The sequence below is a fragment of the Platichthys flesus genome, chromosome 5, assembly GCF_949316205.1.
Source record: "Platichthys flesus chromosome 5, fPlaFle2.1, whole genome shotgun sequence".
NCBI lineage: Eukaryota > Metazoa > Chordata > Actinopteri > Pleuronectiformes > Pleuronectidae > Platichthys > Platichthys flesus.
In genome coordinates, this window is record NC_084949.1 from 1,970,599 (window position 1) to 1,988,761 (window position 18,163).

An 18,163-nucleotide genomic window follows, 5' to 3' on the forward strand; every position below is an offset into this window, starting at 1 on the left:
CAGCTGTATCAAGTGCTTTGTAGCTAAAAAGCATACAGTGTTGTTCCCTCAGCTTCTCATTTATCCAGAGTCTAAAATGAGTTTACATGTGTTTATTTTCATCTGCAAAAATAATAATTTTGAGAGTGAGTATTGTAGAAACAGATCATGTTGTTGTGTGAATGATCGAATGCCCAGTGGACACAGGCTTAATACACATGAATACTGAACATGCGTTGTGTGTATTTAGTCAGTAACCACAGTTTTTCTTTGTCATACAAACCACAAGCTTGGTGGTCTCACCAAGAGTAAGTGGTTATTGTTCTGCCTCTCCCTCCCTCTCTCTCCCTGTGTGTGAGTGAAAAATGTATCAAATCTGTGTGTTTGTGTAACAGTCAAGTGTTTGATTGTGTGTCTGCCCTGACACACAAATACACACAGTTTTTTAATATCTCACAACAGTAAACAGTTAGGGACTCACAGGAACTAAGCCATCAGTCAAAGAGTATTATGGAAACTCTTCCGTCTCATTTCCCTCCTTCTTGGAAGGCGATTTTACTAATGCTATATAGCCAAACTTAGCATTAATAGCTGTTTCTTCACCAATCTAGTGGTGGGTAGATAGTGACTGAATTTAAGTTTTTAGGTGAACTATGACTTTAAGGGGGGGGCACTACTAACTAATTGTATCAATATTAATCCCATTCAGGGCTTACATTGGTCCAGAAACTGCCTGAGCTGAGTTATGTCTCCTTAAATAGCATATCATCATATCAGCACATTTTCCCAGCAAATGTAATTCCTGTCTGGCATCTCGGTCAGTTCCTGTAGCTGATGCAGAATCTGAGCACAGCACATTGTGAAAGATGATTGTGTTCTGTTTTTAACACTGTTGTCTAACATATTCACACTCAGTTAAAAATGTAATGTTAATCAGTATAGTGGGTCAACCAGTAGAATTGTGAACAAATGTGTCAAGAACACTGTTATGAAATGAAATAACAAGAGCTCGCACATCCCACATCCCCATGCCGTATTTAAAATGTTCGTCTTTCTGTAAAAGAGCAGAGTACAGAGGCCATCTAGGGTCAGGTGGGAGGAAAAAAAGTAAACTGTGCCCTCGGATTACTAATCTGTGCCCACGGATTTGTAAACTGTTAAAAAATGAATTAGGGAAAGTCTATGAATCTATATATATGACATCATGAATATATTATATTATATTAATTTCATTTTATAAGTCATTGTGCAGTAAAGAGTCCAGGAATTTGAGAAATAGACGTGCAACGAAAATCCCAGGGGATGGCTAGCTTCACCATGCTATCACACATGATGGCTGACTTTACTGAAGTACAAAACCGTGGGTAGTTTTTTCAATCTGTCCGTCCTGACAGTCACACCAGTTGTTTTTTTAACTTGTGCCACCGTCCGAACCTCAGGGGACACAGCATTCACTGCCTCAGTAATTGAAGCCCAGGCATAATCGTTTTAGACATGGTCATTTTGGAGGACACGGTACGGAAAAGTTTGTCATTGTGGCTTCCACCTCAGAAACTATTATTTCGATTTCTGCTGTTCTTCTCTGAACAGCATACCACTCACTTTATGATGCAGTGTGATACGGATGTCCCTATATGGAGAAGTAGTGGCATGACTTGCTAATTGCAGATAGCAGACACATGCCTTTCAATTCAGAATGATTATGATTTGCAAACATACACAAGGTGGTGAGAGCAGAATTGGCTGGTGCGCATGTGTCATGATCTGGCGCGCACTTATTTTGTGTGGAGAACATTTCTGCGCACATATTAGTGAATGAGGCCCAATCTTAATCATTTAACTATATTTAATTCCTTATTCTTGAATGTCCGTTAGCCTAAGTTTAGCATTATGGATAGTGGTATGGTCTGATATTTGGATGGGGTGCTACACTATTTTCTCAGCTACTGATATCAGTTTTGAATCTAGTATAAAGTAGTCTATACAGGAATAACATTTGTGGACTGGAGAGAAAAAGGAATAATCCTCCATATATCGACAGTTTTCAGGCGAAGCTAGAATTTGATTGTTGAATCTAGCACTTTTTTTATCCAGGAGAGAGTCAATTATACAAATGAAATCTCCGCCAATAACAATATTGCTAGAAAGATTTGGGATTGAATGAAAGACTTTTAGAAAGAAAAGTGGGTCGTCAAAGTTAGAGCCATAGACATTCATAATTGTAATTGTTTTATTGTTTAAAGGGGCAGAAACAATCACAAAACAATCTTCAGGGTCTAAAATTGTAGATGAATGAATAAAGGGGATATTTTTGGCACTGAAGTCTGACTGGTGTATCTGTTCTCTACAGCTTACCTTTAATTTATCTTTGAATTTATGTTTTACATGTGTTTCTTGCAGGAACAGTACCTGCTTTCAAGTGGGAAAAAACATTATATGGCCCAGACCTCTCACATTCCAGCTCACCAACTTATAACCCTCCCAGGTGGGAATCAAGGCATGATATATATTGGTCACTGGCGGGTGACATTATATTGGTCACCCGCCAGTGGGCGGAACAAAGACGAAGAAGTACATCAGAAGATGGCGCTAATGCACCTTGAAGTTGTTTGCTTCCGCCAATTAACCAACAAAAGAGGTAGAAGAAAAATAGGATGATGTGCTTTGCAGTAATACAGGTATTCTTTTTAATATGATAAACAATGGGGATAATTGACTGGTCAAGTAATGTTAGGGACACAAAAATGAGTACAGCTTCCGAAATGACAGATCTATCCTTTAATAAGTCTGTATGTGGCTTGCATATCTCAAGAGCTATTCATCGTCACACTAGACATGTGAATTGTTAAGGACAATTTGCAGTGTCAAAGTTGGTGCGCTTTGGAGATGAGACAAAATTAGGACAAGCATGTTAACAGGGCATTTACATCTGTGCCATTGTGGAGGCGGGGCAGCAAGTTGAACGTGTCTTTTCTACTACCTCAGATAACTTGCAATTCTCAAATAGAAAATCTAATTGTTTAAGTTTGCCAAAATAACTTAATACCACCAGCCTCCACTGAAGTGCTGTAACCATGGATGTTGTTTCAAAAAATCTACTTAGACATCTGGTTTGCCTGGACAACGCCAAAGAAAACACCCAGACACTATTGTTTGGATTTGATACAAAAGCTTTTTCAATAATTCAATAAATAATTCAGTCTGGGTTTACACATGTGTGTGATGTGCATGATGTGTGTGTCAGTGTGTGAATGCGCGCAGCTATGAAGCCAGATTTTACTCATTGAACAAAAGTATTGATTATTATGTGGTGATCAGTGTAGCTATTCAGGTGGTCATTTCGTTTCGATTAATCATTTAATCATTGACTAATGAAAAAACAGGTTGACTGATTATGATAACATCTTAGTAGAAAACATGTAGTCATTAATTCATGGAATTCTGTAATTTCTTTATCTGTTTAATGTACAATATTAAGCTTCTCAGCTTAACAATATATTCTATAGAGGAGCTCCTACTGCAGCACAATGTATTTACTTATAGGCTTTGCCTAGAATATGGCCATAAATATGACTTCGGTCAACAGAAATGCTGGAGTGCTTTTATTTTGAAACGCATTCAAAAAGTGTTGCAACCATTTATGTTTGTGACATACATTCAACAGATGAACATTAAAACTCCACAAAACAAAACAATGATTTGAAAGGTTTTTTGGGTGAACTTCATGCTGTTTCTACTTATGGTAATTAGTAATTGCAATCATCCTGATATGGTGTGTGCCTCACAGCATACAAAGCTGCAGTCAAATGTATCCTTCACCATTATCAGTTGAAATGCTAAAATATTCCGCAAATGGAGAAAACATTTTCTACTGCTACTTCGTCTAAACGAATTTGCATAAAACATGTGCAACACTGGCAGAAATGTGTTTTATTAGTGTCTGAAATCTTTATATGCTGCTGACACTGTGTCTCCTTTAGGCTGTAGTGAATGAATGAACAAGGGAGTGATATTGGCTTTGCACAGCTGTGGTTCAAGCCCTTATCACCCCTTGTAACAAATTACCTGCTTCATCAGTAACAACTTGTTTCTTTGCAGTGAGTATGGGGTCAGCCTCATCATGCTGCCTTCAAATCGGATTGTGTTTACCATGAACACACTAAGAGTTCATACAACCCCCCCAGCATCCCTTGTGGTATTTACAGCTTCATACCTCAGACATTTTCAAAAACCGCTATGTGTGTCATAGACTTTCCACATTGTAGATCTCACCCTCACAGTGTCCATAAACCTTTCAATCCTAACATGAGTATACGATAAACTCCAAACATCAAGGACACCAATGCTGGCTCATTCGGATTGCTCATGTGAACTGACATATGCAGTTGTATATAATAAGTTTTAGTAGGGTGGGTGCATTTTAGTATTGCTAATTACATTTCTATTAAGCCCCTTTACTTTATTCTCCTATCTTGCCTTTAGGCCCAACAACCAAAAATTAAACAAAGTTTTTGGAAAAACAAAAAGATGTCCTGAACTTGAAAGCAGAAGAGTAGTACAACGGCTGAAATTGAGAGAAGTGCTCTGCTCACTAACTACATTTTCATGGAAGATAAAATGTAATTTGGTTGGTGAAGCACAAATCAAGAGGCTCTGGTTACATCCGATTGCAGATTGCCATTCAAAATAAATGTTGACCAAGCAGGACACAACTCTGGGAGGAATAAATTGGACATTTCCAGGCTATATTTGTTCTGATGTGTAATTACTGTGCAATGGTCCTCAAGAACTATAGCACAAAACATTTAATAAAGTATCTCAAAGTGCTGCAAAGAGCCACAACAGTGTAGCTGTTAAATGTAGCAGTTAATAGTATTGACACAGACTACTGGTTGGCTCTAGTTCTTGTCCCTACACATTCAAGGTTCAGTTGATAGCATATCACTACTAGGTCTAATGGTTTTAAGATAGGGAGGTGCCTTTTACTTGCTAATGCTCCTAATGCTCATCCAATACAATGTCGGTTAATTGGACACCGCTTGTATAAATGCAGACAAGATACATTAAGGACGGATTTTGATATAATTGAAAAACAACCTCAAGAAATGGTCAGAAACACATAGCGGCCACATTAGACATACCTTTAATTGCAGTTGCATTGTCAATCCACAAACAACAGTCCTCACATTATACAAGACACTAATGGATGGCAATAAGACTAAAAGCAAGGAAACTCGATATTGCAGTTTCTCAGATGGCTACCTAGTTCTGTTTTTTGTTGTAATTTTTTGCTTTTTGGAGCCAACATTAGCTGGATCAGATCACAATATATCGTGACATATTAATACCAGGTGTAAATTGAATCAAAGGGTTGTGTTAGTTTTAAACAAGGGGATTAATATTGAAGACCAATGGCGACTAGAATGACAGTGTGAAGCGTATGCCTCCACCCAGGCACAACGGTCGTATGACGTAATCTGTGATCTGTATTCTGTAAATTCCAATACTCTTAAGACAAATAAGATATGAATTTATAATAACTGATACTAAACCAGTGGTAGATAAACTGAGGTACCAGTTTATGTACACCCATTTTAAACTAATGCATTTAATCCAACGGTCCTGTATTAAATCCTTGATGAGTTTATAATGCTTTTTATTGAAGTTGAGAGAGGTTATGATTGACTATATAACCTTGACTATATATCTGGTCAGGTTGTGGTTTGTGCTGCATTTTACTTTTTTTTTGTGTTCAATGAAAAGAGGTTTTTATCATTATTGTCCTTACCTTTTATATAATGGAGGTTGAGCTAAATACAGGAACCTCTCATTGCAAATAAAGCATCAGGCCAAAACCTCAACAGCACTGAAATGACAAGATGTTGTATCAAACTTTATTAGTATTAGCTTGGTGTACCTGGCAACTGGATGTAAGATGAAAAACAAGAAAACGATATAATGTAAAATATTTCACAGAAAATATTTTAGTAGAGTACATGGACCTACAGAGTTCAACCCAATCTTACTGTGAAATAGACCAATTTTATTTATTAATAGATAAAAAATACTAAATACAAAAATTCTAAAAACAAACAAAGAGATGGGATCCAATCTCATTCATGATAGTTCCAGGCTCGCTGCAGCTTAACTCTCGAAATTAACACACTTATTCAAGTCGCTAAAATCCTGAACTTCATTGTAAAATACACATAACATCACTTCTATAAGATGCTAAATACTGAAGACTGTTGGTCTTATTATCATAAGGAGGTGGTGGGGGAGAATTTTGTCTCCATATTCTGTCAATGACAAAGCATAATGAACAAAACTGATGTCAATATCTGTGCTTGTATCGAGTTTTATATAAAAACCAGCTTGTATATATGGAGTGAAAAAAGGATTCCAATTTGATCAACATACAATTATTAATGCATCTAAGGGATGGACCCCATTGCCAGCAGTGGATATGGCAAGGAAATACGCCTATTGATGTGAAATTATATTGCATCCTGTGACTGAAAATGTCCTTTCTTTTGAATAATCTAAGGATAGATTTTACACGGAAAGTAATCTAGGCAACTTTGGATGCAAAAACTTCAATTATTTGTTTTACATAAAAAAAATTGATATGATTATGGTGATGTTTAACATATCTGAACTCGTAAAGTCTGAAAAGGGGCTACATTTTGCACTGTATTAAATATGTTTTACGGATACAGATTTAACATTCTTGTGGGGATGAAGTCATTTCAGAATCTAAAATGACTATTAAAGTATATCTTTTCTTGAGACTTTGGGTTGGGGGTTGCTCGGGGGCATGCATCTATCACGGCACAGGTTAAGTCTCGATTCAGAACGTCGATGCTCTGACCACAAAAGCACTTTTCCCAGCCATACTTTGGCTGCACTGCAATAAATGCGATGCATAATGTTGGCTGTTCAAGCATATCTGAGCTACGGTAATTGGACAAGCAATTCCTTCTGAAACACATCATTTGGAAGTGACTGTGACTCACGCCGGGTTCACACCGTAAGCGTAAGCGACACGGAAGCGACGCGTAAGCGTGGCGTAAGCGCTAATCCCAAGCGCGCCGGCGCTTGGCTGATCACACCGGACGCCGAAGCTACTGGATCACCCCGTTGATCCAGTAGTATAAAAGCATATACTTACTTGTTACTCCAACATTAAGCAACAGCGTCCCAACATGTGTCTTTTTAGTTGTTGTCTTTATACAACATGTTCCAAGGATCATACAACTCACGGTACTTCTCCACTTCAATTATTAATTCAATGTCGTCCATGTTGAAGAACTTCTCAGCTGTTTGCTCCGTTAAATGTCGGGTGTCGAGGGTAAATTACGTATTCTCCACTCAAGCCTATGTGGAGAATACGTAGCCCCCCTCTTTCTTTTTATCTTTATGACTGCTTGTGTGGCTGTAGTTGGATGGGCAGAGGGCGACATTTAATAATGTGGTTGGTAAAAGTGGTAAAATTAAAGCTCCAAGACAACAGAAGGTGAATACAAAGTATGGGATGCATATTTGATCATTTATATCATATAAAATATGTCATCAATATCGTTTGAAATAATTTTTCAATGTGTTTCCTGGCGCGATACGCTCGAGTCAAGCATAAAAAATAGACTCGACGCCGAAACGATCGCTTCACGGCGCTAGGCAGCCGCAGCGCGGTGCTTCAGCGCCCGGTGTGACCAGCACAAAGGTTTAACATGGGAGTGGATGGGAGTCAGCTGTTATTTAAGGCTTGGCGCTGTGCTTATGCCACGCTTCAGCTTCGCTTCCGCGTCTGGTGTGAACCCGGCATCAGAGTAACAGGGGCCATCTACACCGTGGATACTCAGACAGGATTCTCTATCTTACCGGTGAGAGGGGAGACAGGTGTTCAAGCAATAACTCTGTAGATGATGAGGTTTCAGGGACAGGCTTTTTACGGGCACAGCCTCTTTATTTACAAAAACAATCTATCTCTTTCCCAACAACAAAAAAGGAATAGCAGGGTCAGAGAAAATCAGAGACAAGGCCAATCAGAGGCCTACTCTGCCTCAGATTGGCTCAGATCCTGGCATTCCTCTGCGCTGTCACCTGGTGGGGAAAAAACACACAAGGTTACACAAACAGACCAGCTAATTGTTAGGTGCAGCGGTTGCGACAAAGGAAATTTTGTTGTGGCACTTAAAAGCTCTGGAGCCGTGCTATGACCTTCGAATATCTAATCAGTTCATCTTTGATTCCAAGCAAATGTTTTCACCAAATTTAAAGACATTCCCTCAAGCTAATCATAATCAATCACATGAAAAAAAAAAGACATTGTGAGGCCACCGTGTTTTTGACCTTTGGCTACAAAAATAAAAACAAATCTTAAGACCAAGTGAATGTTTGTGACAAATTTGAAGAATGTGCGGACGGACGGAAAACAACTCTGACTCATGCAACTGGCTTTCGCCGGCGTGGAGGCATAATAAACTGATTGCATCAGATCTGACTTCCAGATGAGTCCAATGTTTACGAGCGTCAAATCCTAAAATGCCAAGATGGAGGCAAAGCTAATGCATCTCATCTCTTCTGGGAGCGAGGCAGACTCACACAGTCCACGGACCAGCCCTGCCATCACTCCCTCACACAAGAAGAAACAGAAGGTAAAGTGGAGATGATGGAGGAAAACTTGTTAACGTGAAAGAGCGGTTGGTTTGTCCTGTGTCTCTGAGTCTCCTCCCTCCGCACTCATACTGACCTGTGCTTACATCATACTTCAACTATCAACAACAATACTTTTCACAAGTAACAGTAATAAATCGTTAGCAGTACTGAAGTTTACTTTGTGTTTGTTTGAGAGTTCATGAGACACATAAACATACACATACACACTAGGGGTGGGAATCGGCAGGGACCTCCTGATAACGCAGAGGCGGTGGACTAGTGAGGAGAGGCGGTGGACTAGTGTCAGAAAAACTTTGACTATGGGCAGAAAATTGGGAAGACATCAGACTGGAAGGTCTCTGGTTCGACTCCGGGGAGTAACAACAAAAAACGAACCTGGATGGACAACACTTGGATCTGTCCAAAATCCAAGAGGATTCTCCCTACCCCACTGTCTAGTGCCCCTGAGCAAGGCACCTTACTCCCCAAACATCTGCTCCCCGGGCGCCGTACATGGCTGCCCACTGCTCTGTGTGTTCTGCACCAGATGGGTTAAAAGCAGAGTTTAAATTTCCCTCAATTGCATGAGTGTGTCTGTGCATGTGTTTGGGATACAATACGATACAATCACGATACTGGACCATGGAAAACAGTTGAATCATACCTTTTTAATACAACATAGTCAAATTCACTTAGAGCTTTACAAGTTTTATTTCAAATATTAACATTAACTTAATGACTGCCGAGCAGCGAATAGAGAGAATAAATAAAAATGTGCCCTATTATTGTATAGTCCCTGTCAACTGCACACAAACTGACAGATTAAGAAATGTATGCCACTTAGACTACTTTTAAACAATAAATAAAATGAATAAAAGTTTACTTAAAATATAAACTTTGAAATAAACAAAAAGTAGGCTATGCTTCACTTCTGTTTGCATGTAGGCTATGTGCTTGGAAATGTGTAGATTATTGTGCAAAAGCAAGAGCTGGTCAACATGCTCTGGGCTGAGGTTTGTCCCACACACACACACAAATATCCACATGCAGGCTGTGCAATCAGACTGAGCTGGAATCGGCACTGAGAAATAATGGAAAATTCCTATGAAGTGATTGCTTGTACTCAATGCATTCTTCTGCAGACTCCAGGGGGTTATGAAATAGGGGCAAGAGATGCAGACAGACAAAGGAGAAAGAGACGGGGGCTGGATTAGGTACCTCTGGCTCAAAGGTTGAAGGATCCAGATCTGACATTTCTCAACTATTGGTATTATTATTATCACTAGTGCCTGACCATGCTGGTTGCAGCTTTCTCTGTGAAACTGTAAAAGTTACCTGTAGTAATAAATCAGCATTAATTTAAGACCTGCTGCCTGAAGCCTGAAACATGCTTCTGCGTTTTCACGGGCCCGTAAGCGCAAGAGCCCTTCCGGGTCCCTTACGTGCTTATGTATCCCTCCTTACGTGCTGACGGGTGTCGACCCCCTTTTCTAAAATTTACGGCAAAGCTCCGCAAGCTCACTCAGCCCGCAAGGCTGTGATTGGTCTGCTCTACATCCCTTCTGGAGCTGCATTTCCGGTTTCATGCCCCATAATACCGGCAGAAATCACGGAACATTTAGAAGAACGAATATAGACCAAATAGAAGAGCACTTGGCAGAAGATATCCGATAGTATGATCACTTGTATAACCTGTCACTGACTGGCGGATTTGTCCGTCAGAAAAAGGCTACGAGGAGCCGCAGTGGCTATGTAAATAAACAATCGACGAAGAAGAAAGAAGGCGTCTCTAAGGTCGTCTCGTCAAAAAGCATTACTCCGCCTAGTGTTCTGGCGCAGAATTGCTTTGTAAGACGCGCAACGGTTGGGGAAGCATGAATGAAAACGAGTCTTGCGCCACAGCGGCGTGAAAAGACGCAGACGCAGTCGCAGAAGCATGTTTCAGGCTTGACTCAGAATGCAGAGCCCTAAACTTAGTTCCCTTGTCATGAACACACCCGTTTTTGTGAACATCCTGCTGTTGATATATATAATCATACCCGTTTTTGTGAACATCCTGCTGTTGATATATATAAATATACTGTCACATTTTTATCGTTTTCGTGCTGGAGCTTTTATACAGTCTGATATAATCAGTTTGATATAATCCATGCAGAGCTAAGAGGTCACATAGCAGTGTAGCGGTACACAAAATCATGTTTCCGTACATTTTCGGTACAGTAGAAACAAGGAATATAGAATATTAAACTGATTCATTTGTATTCAACCCTTGTTAACTATGGCTGGATATGCAACCAGTCTCAGTAAAAGAAAACAGTTTCATATCCGCTGCTATAAAAACACCTATGTTATTGCTTTGGCCAGAATTATCTTCAAGGGGCAGCTTTTATGCCGCTGTGAGCTGGGTTTGCACGGAACTCGTGTTTCTAATGTTAGTGTTATTTTCAATGTTAGTGGACATCACTCTGGTGGACGTTTCAAACGAGTCAACATTTTCGATGTGCTTCCAGCTACATATTTGATAGCAGCTGCGCAATGTCAGTTTTGTACGATTCACTTGTCTTTGTCTGTCGTCATTATAGTGACTGTGACAGTGAAGTGTTCCCACACAGCGGACTTTAATGATGAGGGAGGGTCTTCACACTCCTGTTTGTCCACGGTCACTATGGAAGCTACAGCACATACGGTCCTTCAAAAAAGTTGTCCCTCAGAATTTGAGACCTGTACATACACAAATAAGTTTTGCACATGGAGTCACTGCATTCATTGCAGTGAGTCGAATGGCGTACGTGCCGGAATTTTCGGTTTTGTACCGTTACAACCCTATGTTCACCTACAGATCAAATGTAACTCTGTGGCAAGCTGCAGTGCCTAGGTAGAGACCACCATAACTTTAAACCATCATTGAGCCAGCAGCATTTGTTTTGGATAAAGCTTTTTGACCCCAGTTTGGTCACTGTTTTCATCGAGTATCCCTGGAGGGAAAACCTGAAGTGATAAGTCATCCCTGAACATTATGTATATATGTATCTTTCTTTTTTCATTTGACCAATAGAATAAATGACTGACTGTAATGTGTAAGGTGTTGCTTGCTACATCTAGCTCAAAGTTATCATAGGACTGTATTTTTTTAATCATGAGCTCAATCAGTATCAACTCCAAGTAACTATTTCAGTAAAGCTGTTTTCCCACATGACCTGTGGAGGAAAACCAGAGAAGTGGGTCCAGACTTTTTCCGCCGTTTGCCTTTCACACATGCACAACGCAGCAAGAGATTCTCTGCTCAGACGCGTTCTCAACAGCAACAAATCCAAGTGAGGGTTGGTGCAGCAGACAGAGACTGGACATAACATAATTCAGCTGTGGAGATCAAGTGTGTATGTTTACTGCACATTTCAGCGACTGTCGTTGTCTCTGTAGTTAGGACATACATGATAGGTTTCATTTTTGACCCAAAAGCTACTATGGCAATACAAGAAAAAATTGTCCTCTTTAAAGCAGAACACATTTGTTCCATCAATTAATTAATACAAGGAATGGATATACACAAACAAGAGTGGCTTGAACAGTCAGTTAAAAAGAGAACACAATGGATAATAATACTTTGTACAAGTGGTTGGACAAAACAAGCATTATGATGATGTCCAGTGGACTGTTAATCAGAAGATGAAACTGATGAAAAATTCATAATGACAATAATCATATGTTGCTGTCCTATACAAAATCGTAAAAGAAATTAGCTTAACCACAACAAGGTTTTTAATCAATGACTACTAATAACCTAATGATAAAATAGTTTATTACAGTGTAAAGTAACTGTTAGGGGGCAATTAACTGCATAATGCAGTACTTTTACAAACAACTATATATGCAGTGTTGCATTTTAACATTTTAAACTCCCTCCCACTCTAGTTTCATGTTGCAGGAAGTACCATCACGTTGCTTCAGTCACAGAAATGTTCATAGTATAAGGTATAAGTTACTCTACTTTGCTCAGCCTTAAATTGTGACTACATTCGGATGATAACTGCAAGGCTGTGTAACGTCTTTTGTGTTTGCCGTCACAGAAGAGAATATGAAATGTACAGGTTTGTGTAATGTTACTAGTGAATCCTGCAATTTTTACAACAACAAAGGCCTCTGACCACCGATAAGTGTGATCAACGGAAACCCTGAGATTAGATTGAGCCAACGTTTGTCGTGCTCTAGGGTAAAAAGGTCACGTTTATGATAGTTAATGAAAAGTGTATCTGCTAATGTTTCAGTTGTTTGCTCAGGGGATACTTTCTAAACTCATCGGCTACACATCACAGCATCATAAGACACTTGACTCTCTTTAATGACACTAACATTATATTAATCCAAAAACCTGTCAAATCATTGAAAAGGCCAGGGTGCCCGTTCTTAAAATGTTAAGCCAAATTTGTTGCATTTCCTCCTCTGTTCAACACATAGACTTTCCTTATCTGTCTGATAGAAAAAACCTAGCCAAACAGCTCTGACCCTTTTCCATTCTACAATGTTTGGTACTTTTTTGGGCCTTGGCCTGGTGGTCATTTCTGTTTTACTTCACTACAGCAACAGGTTGACATGCTGCTACCTCCTTGTACTTAAGCCTCCAGTCATATGATGAGTTCACTTCTGGGGTAATGTCATTATAGCAACAGGCTGGGTCTTTAATGGAGCCTTGGGTTGAAGGCAAGGAAATCTGATTGCAGATCGGATTCTCTACTATCAACAGGGGAAATAAATAATAGTACCATTTTAAGCATGTGGTATCAAAAGTGTATCAAATATATATTTTTGACATATGGTTGTCCAAGTTTCTTTTTTTCAGTAAGTTTGGTTTTAATTATAACTAAGTTATTTGATGCTGTAAAAATAGGGTTGACATGTTAAGATTTAAAAATGAGTCAGAATTGTGATTGTTCAAGTGTATGTATTGGCAGGACCTTAATACCAACCACAGATCTCTAATGCTCAAACTCTGGCTCCAAATAAAACAATAAGTGTTAGATGGCAGGGACTATTGCCCTATGAGACAAATTGTGCATATGTGCTTCAAAAATCTAATTTGATTGATTGATCTGAGATATTTTGGCTTGTGTTAAGTAATCATAAGCAATATGTTCTTTTAAGGTGAAGGATAGGATTTTCCGCCATCACTGAAGTAAACAACAACATGTTTTCAAAATTGTATTCACAGCACGTTGTAGAAATATCCGTATGACTTCTGATCTGGCCACATTTGAGTGCTTACAAGAATTTCCAGTGTTTTATGTCACCCATCTAGATACAAATTGTATCCACGACAAAGCTTGTACATGGTTCAGCTTATATCCTCCCAGACACATTTGGCTTGTTGAGGAGGAAAAAATCTCCAGTCAGTCTTTCCAGTGAACCCGATTGTCTGCCATTTGTCTTAACAACCTTTCCAGCAGTTCTTCTTTGTTTTATTATCTCTCCTACATGTTTTCATTGGCTTTCTATGTCTAGTATTCCATTTGACCTGTGAGTTCTGAAAATGTTTAGCTTCATTGCTTAGGGGCTTTTTTGAGCCTGAGCCCAATTAACCTATCATTCCCAGTATTTCAAAATAATAGTGTTGGATAGCAAAAATCGTTTTTTACAAAAAAACCCTGAGAACCAGATGAAAGACCACCCAGGGCAATACCATGAGGGCCAATAGATTTAGACAAACATGAAAAAAATGCTTTAATGTTAATTTGGTCATATTTGTTGTCATCTGCAAATTGTTGGAGATTATATGTGACCCATTTGCTAGATAAATGGCATGGGTCTGAAAATTTGTTTGACGAGTAATGCTCGCATTATTCTAGAGACTGATAAGTTTGAGTTTTGTTCCATTAGGGACAATTAATGCCAGACAATTGGGCCCCAACTTTCTCTGCGGTTCACACATTCACAACATAGCAGGGGTTCTCTGCTCAGACGCATTCACAACAGCAACAAATCAAGGATTCAGGTGAGGGGTGGTTCAGGCAGAGTTCACCAGATTTTGTTTACAGCACATCAACAACAACGTCAGCTCTTATCACTGTCTTCTTTGCTTTTTTCAGTCTGAGACGTTTGTTTCATTTTTGCATCTGTTACAAACGTCATCAACCCCCCCACTTGCTCGCAGTGAATCCAGTGGGAACAAGAGTAAGAAAAACTCACCCAGAAAAACTTTTAACAGGGGAGAAAAACGTAGAAACCACATGCCAGTGATCCCTCTCCCAGGACGGACAGAGGGCAATAGACGCCGTGTGTAACTGAACTGGAGTTCAGTGCAAGTCTAAAAGCTGCTTAAGATTACAGACTGTGTTTATACCATAAAGCAGGAAAAAAACTAAATCCATGAACAAGCTGAAACATGACACATGAGTAAATTATGGACATTTATCGCGGGATAACATAAAACAATCCAAAATACTTGTATTAGAAACATAAATGTTTATGTTGTATTTATCTACACATAACTTTTTGCCAACATTTCTTATTTGCTTTCATTATCCACAGCCAGAAATGACAGCAAAGATGAAGTATATTATAAAGGTTCATTGTGACTCAAAGGCTAAGACAGAATACAAACCATGTTCACCTTGTTCTCAAATTCATGTGTTTTGCTCATCCAAAATCTGTAAAACATTTTTCCCTGGTAGTAAAGGGTCACACTACAAACTACAGTTTTGGCTTAGCCTTGGCACAACCAGTAAGTAAAATATTGATATATCTATTATGGTTGTTATGGTGATGGCAACACATAAAGTAGTCCAGTAGTTCCCTGAAATGAAAAGCATGTTTATCAATGGCATATAAAAGATTCTGGAAGCAGGAGTGAAAACACCACTTGGCTAATGGGACAAAAATGTAACCCTTTGGCAGAACTCTATGCACCATGCGGTGAACATAAGGGACTGCTCTTCATCTGGCTAATACAATCCCTGTGGTAGCATTGTGTCCCAGGGGTGCTTTTTAATGGCAGGGACAGTGAGATTGGACCAGGATGAATATGGCCAAATGCAGATAGGTCATTGAAGTAAACCTCTTCCAGAGTGAGCACAATCTAATACTGTTGTTACAGTTCACCTTTCAGCATGATAATGACTGGGAGCAGTCAGCCAAGACACCTCTATAGCTCCAGAACAACACTGCCCCTGAGTGACCCAACTGAACCCTAGACATAAATCCCCTTAGTTCAAATGTGCAAAGACAGGTCTTGCACATGCCTCCAATCCAATCTGATGGAGCATGAGAGGATCTACAAGGAGGAATGGGATAAACTTCCATGATCCATGAGTTCAACTGACTAAAACAAGAACAAAGTGAAGCTGTAATTGCTGCCATACAGCTTCTACAGAGGGCTGGAATAAGGGTTTTACAACTTTTCAGATTTCAGGTTTTGATTTTTAATAAAACAAAACGTGTCTTTACTATGAGAATATGGGAATAATGACTCATGGTACAAATTGCAATTGTATTTATTCCAAGGTGTATTTTTTAAATCCGACAGCAGAGATTAGCAGTAGTTATTTAAATTAAACTGAGGGTGTAATAGGCTGTAAACAGCAGCTGAAAGCAGCTCATCCTCCAAGCTACAATGATCAAATGGCTGCTTGATACTACTTAACACTTATCCCCCCCTTACTCTAGCCCTACATCTGTGCAACACACACCACCCACAAACATTTGACCTGTGTGACACTTGCCTTCATTGGCTGATTTCTCTGGGGTAATCCTCCCCCTTGGAAAATGCTCATTGTGCTCTCTCACAGTTTCCTTTACTCACTCATTCAGATTCTCTGATAATTTAGTTCGATACAAATCTACTGTGCTGGCATTACACTAAAGAGAAGTATGTTTCAATTGTGTATCAAGACAAATCCTGCTATTATTGCAGCACTTGAGAGGTGGACAAGGACCATTTAATAATCATCACAAAATAGTGTGTGAAACAATGAATACCTAGGTCAAAATGTGACCAGGGACCAAGTTTGACCTATTTGATCGAGAGACCCTGCAGAAAAAGCTCTTACTAAACCTTTAATGATGCCTTGAGCACCATAAAAGATTATCACAATCACCTCGGAAAATATACTGTGAAAATATCTGGCCTCTCATTCTGAGCAGTGACTGTTAAGAACGCACCTCTTGCTTTCACTTGTCCAAAGTCACACATAGGCAGACACGAACACACACACACACACACACACACAGACACCAGGAGAATGCATTTTACATAAATACAAGTTTGATAGAAATAATAACACGAAGTAGAACTTGTAGTGAGGAGGAGAAGGTGAGTGCATCTGGGGTAGGTTTGTTGGTGTATTTAATTTGGCCATGTGGGAACACATTAGTGGCGGATGTTGCGTTATTCCAAATTTCTAAAAGATATTGGTATGCATTTTTCTTGGATATATATATATATAGTACACATAAGGGGATACACAGTGACACACTTATGAACCTTTAACTACATTTAAAGGAGCATTTCAGCAGTTTATTTATATTTATTTATAATGCATTTCCATAACGAGAGGAGACTCCCAAGAGACAAGTTAACAAATGGTCAAAATCAAGGCAACAATCACTTATTTTCCTCCAAATATAAGTTAAGCAAAAAAAAAACATCAGGGGTATTATTACACCCACCAGCCTCCTGAAATTTCTCCTAACTCCAGTTCAATGTAAACACACAAGAGATTCACTATCAAAAATCTCACCTACTACTTCCACTATGCCTCATGATGAGTAAACTCGAGTTTGTGTATCTCAAATATGAAGAGTGTCCTTTCATGGATTACTGCAAAATTTTAAAATGATTCCCGGTGAAAGTCGTCTAATTGGTGTAGATAAAGAGCAGCTCTTTAAATGGTCTCCATTTATATCCCTGTATCAAAGCACATAATGGTCCCTGGAATCACTCACTGACAGGATCAGGTGAAACAATATAGCACATGTGGGCTCGTGCTGTGAGCACAGATACACACACACACACACACACACACACACATACACACACACACACACAAAGACATCCAGTTTGACTTCACAAAACTTCTGATCAGACTCACCGGCTCGTCCTCCTGCTCCTGCATGTAGTCATCCTGATCGCTGTGAGAGAAGTCGCTGGCGAGGTTGGTGTGAAGTAGATAAGCCAGTAAAAGAGATATTCCCATTAGGTGCATGTTTATAAAGTAATCAAGTGTTTATGAGCCAAGAAGCATAGAAATGGATTTTAAAAAAGCCTCCCCAGGGTCTGCGCTCCCCTTTGCTTCTGCTGCTGATAACACTGTTTCATTGAACCTCTCTGTGTGTGTGTGTGTGTGTGTGTGAGAGAGAGAGAGTGTTTGTGTGTGTGAGTGCGTGTATGTATGTGTGAATGTGTATGTGGAGGGGTTCTACGTCTGTGTGTGTGTGTGTATGTGTGTGTGTGTGTGTGTGTGTCTTTGTCTCTCTGTCAAGGTCCAGTATTCCGGTGTGAACCCCGCTGTGAAAGTAACCTCGGTCATATGGAAGC

The 18,163-nt window shown here is 39.5% G+C and overlaps 1 protein-coding gene across 2 annotated transcripts in view; it reads right to left on the reverse strand.

Moving 5' to 3' along the window:
* vegfc (vascular endothelial growth factor c) overlaps positions 1-18,061 on the reverse strand; it is a 70,312-nt gene extending 52,251 nt beyond the window's left edge. The window contains exon 1 of one of the 2 annotated variants that reach the window (XM_062388952.1): positions 17,718-18,061. In XM_062388952.1, coding sequence (XP_062244936.1) covers positions 17,718-17,831 — 114 coding nt within the window. In that variant the 5' untranslated portion in view covers positions 17,832-18,061. The remainder of the gene's footprint in view (positions 1-17,717) is intronic. The other variant, XM_062388953.1, reaches the window with a different exon arrangement.
* Between the last annotated feature and the right edge of the window lie 102 nt (positions 18,062-18,163).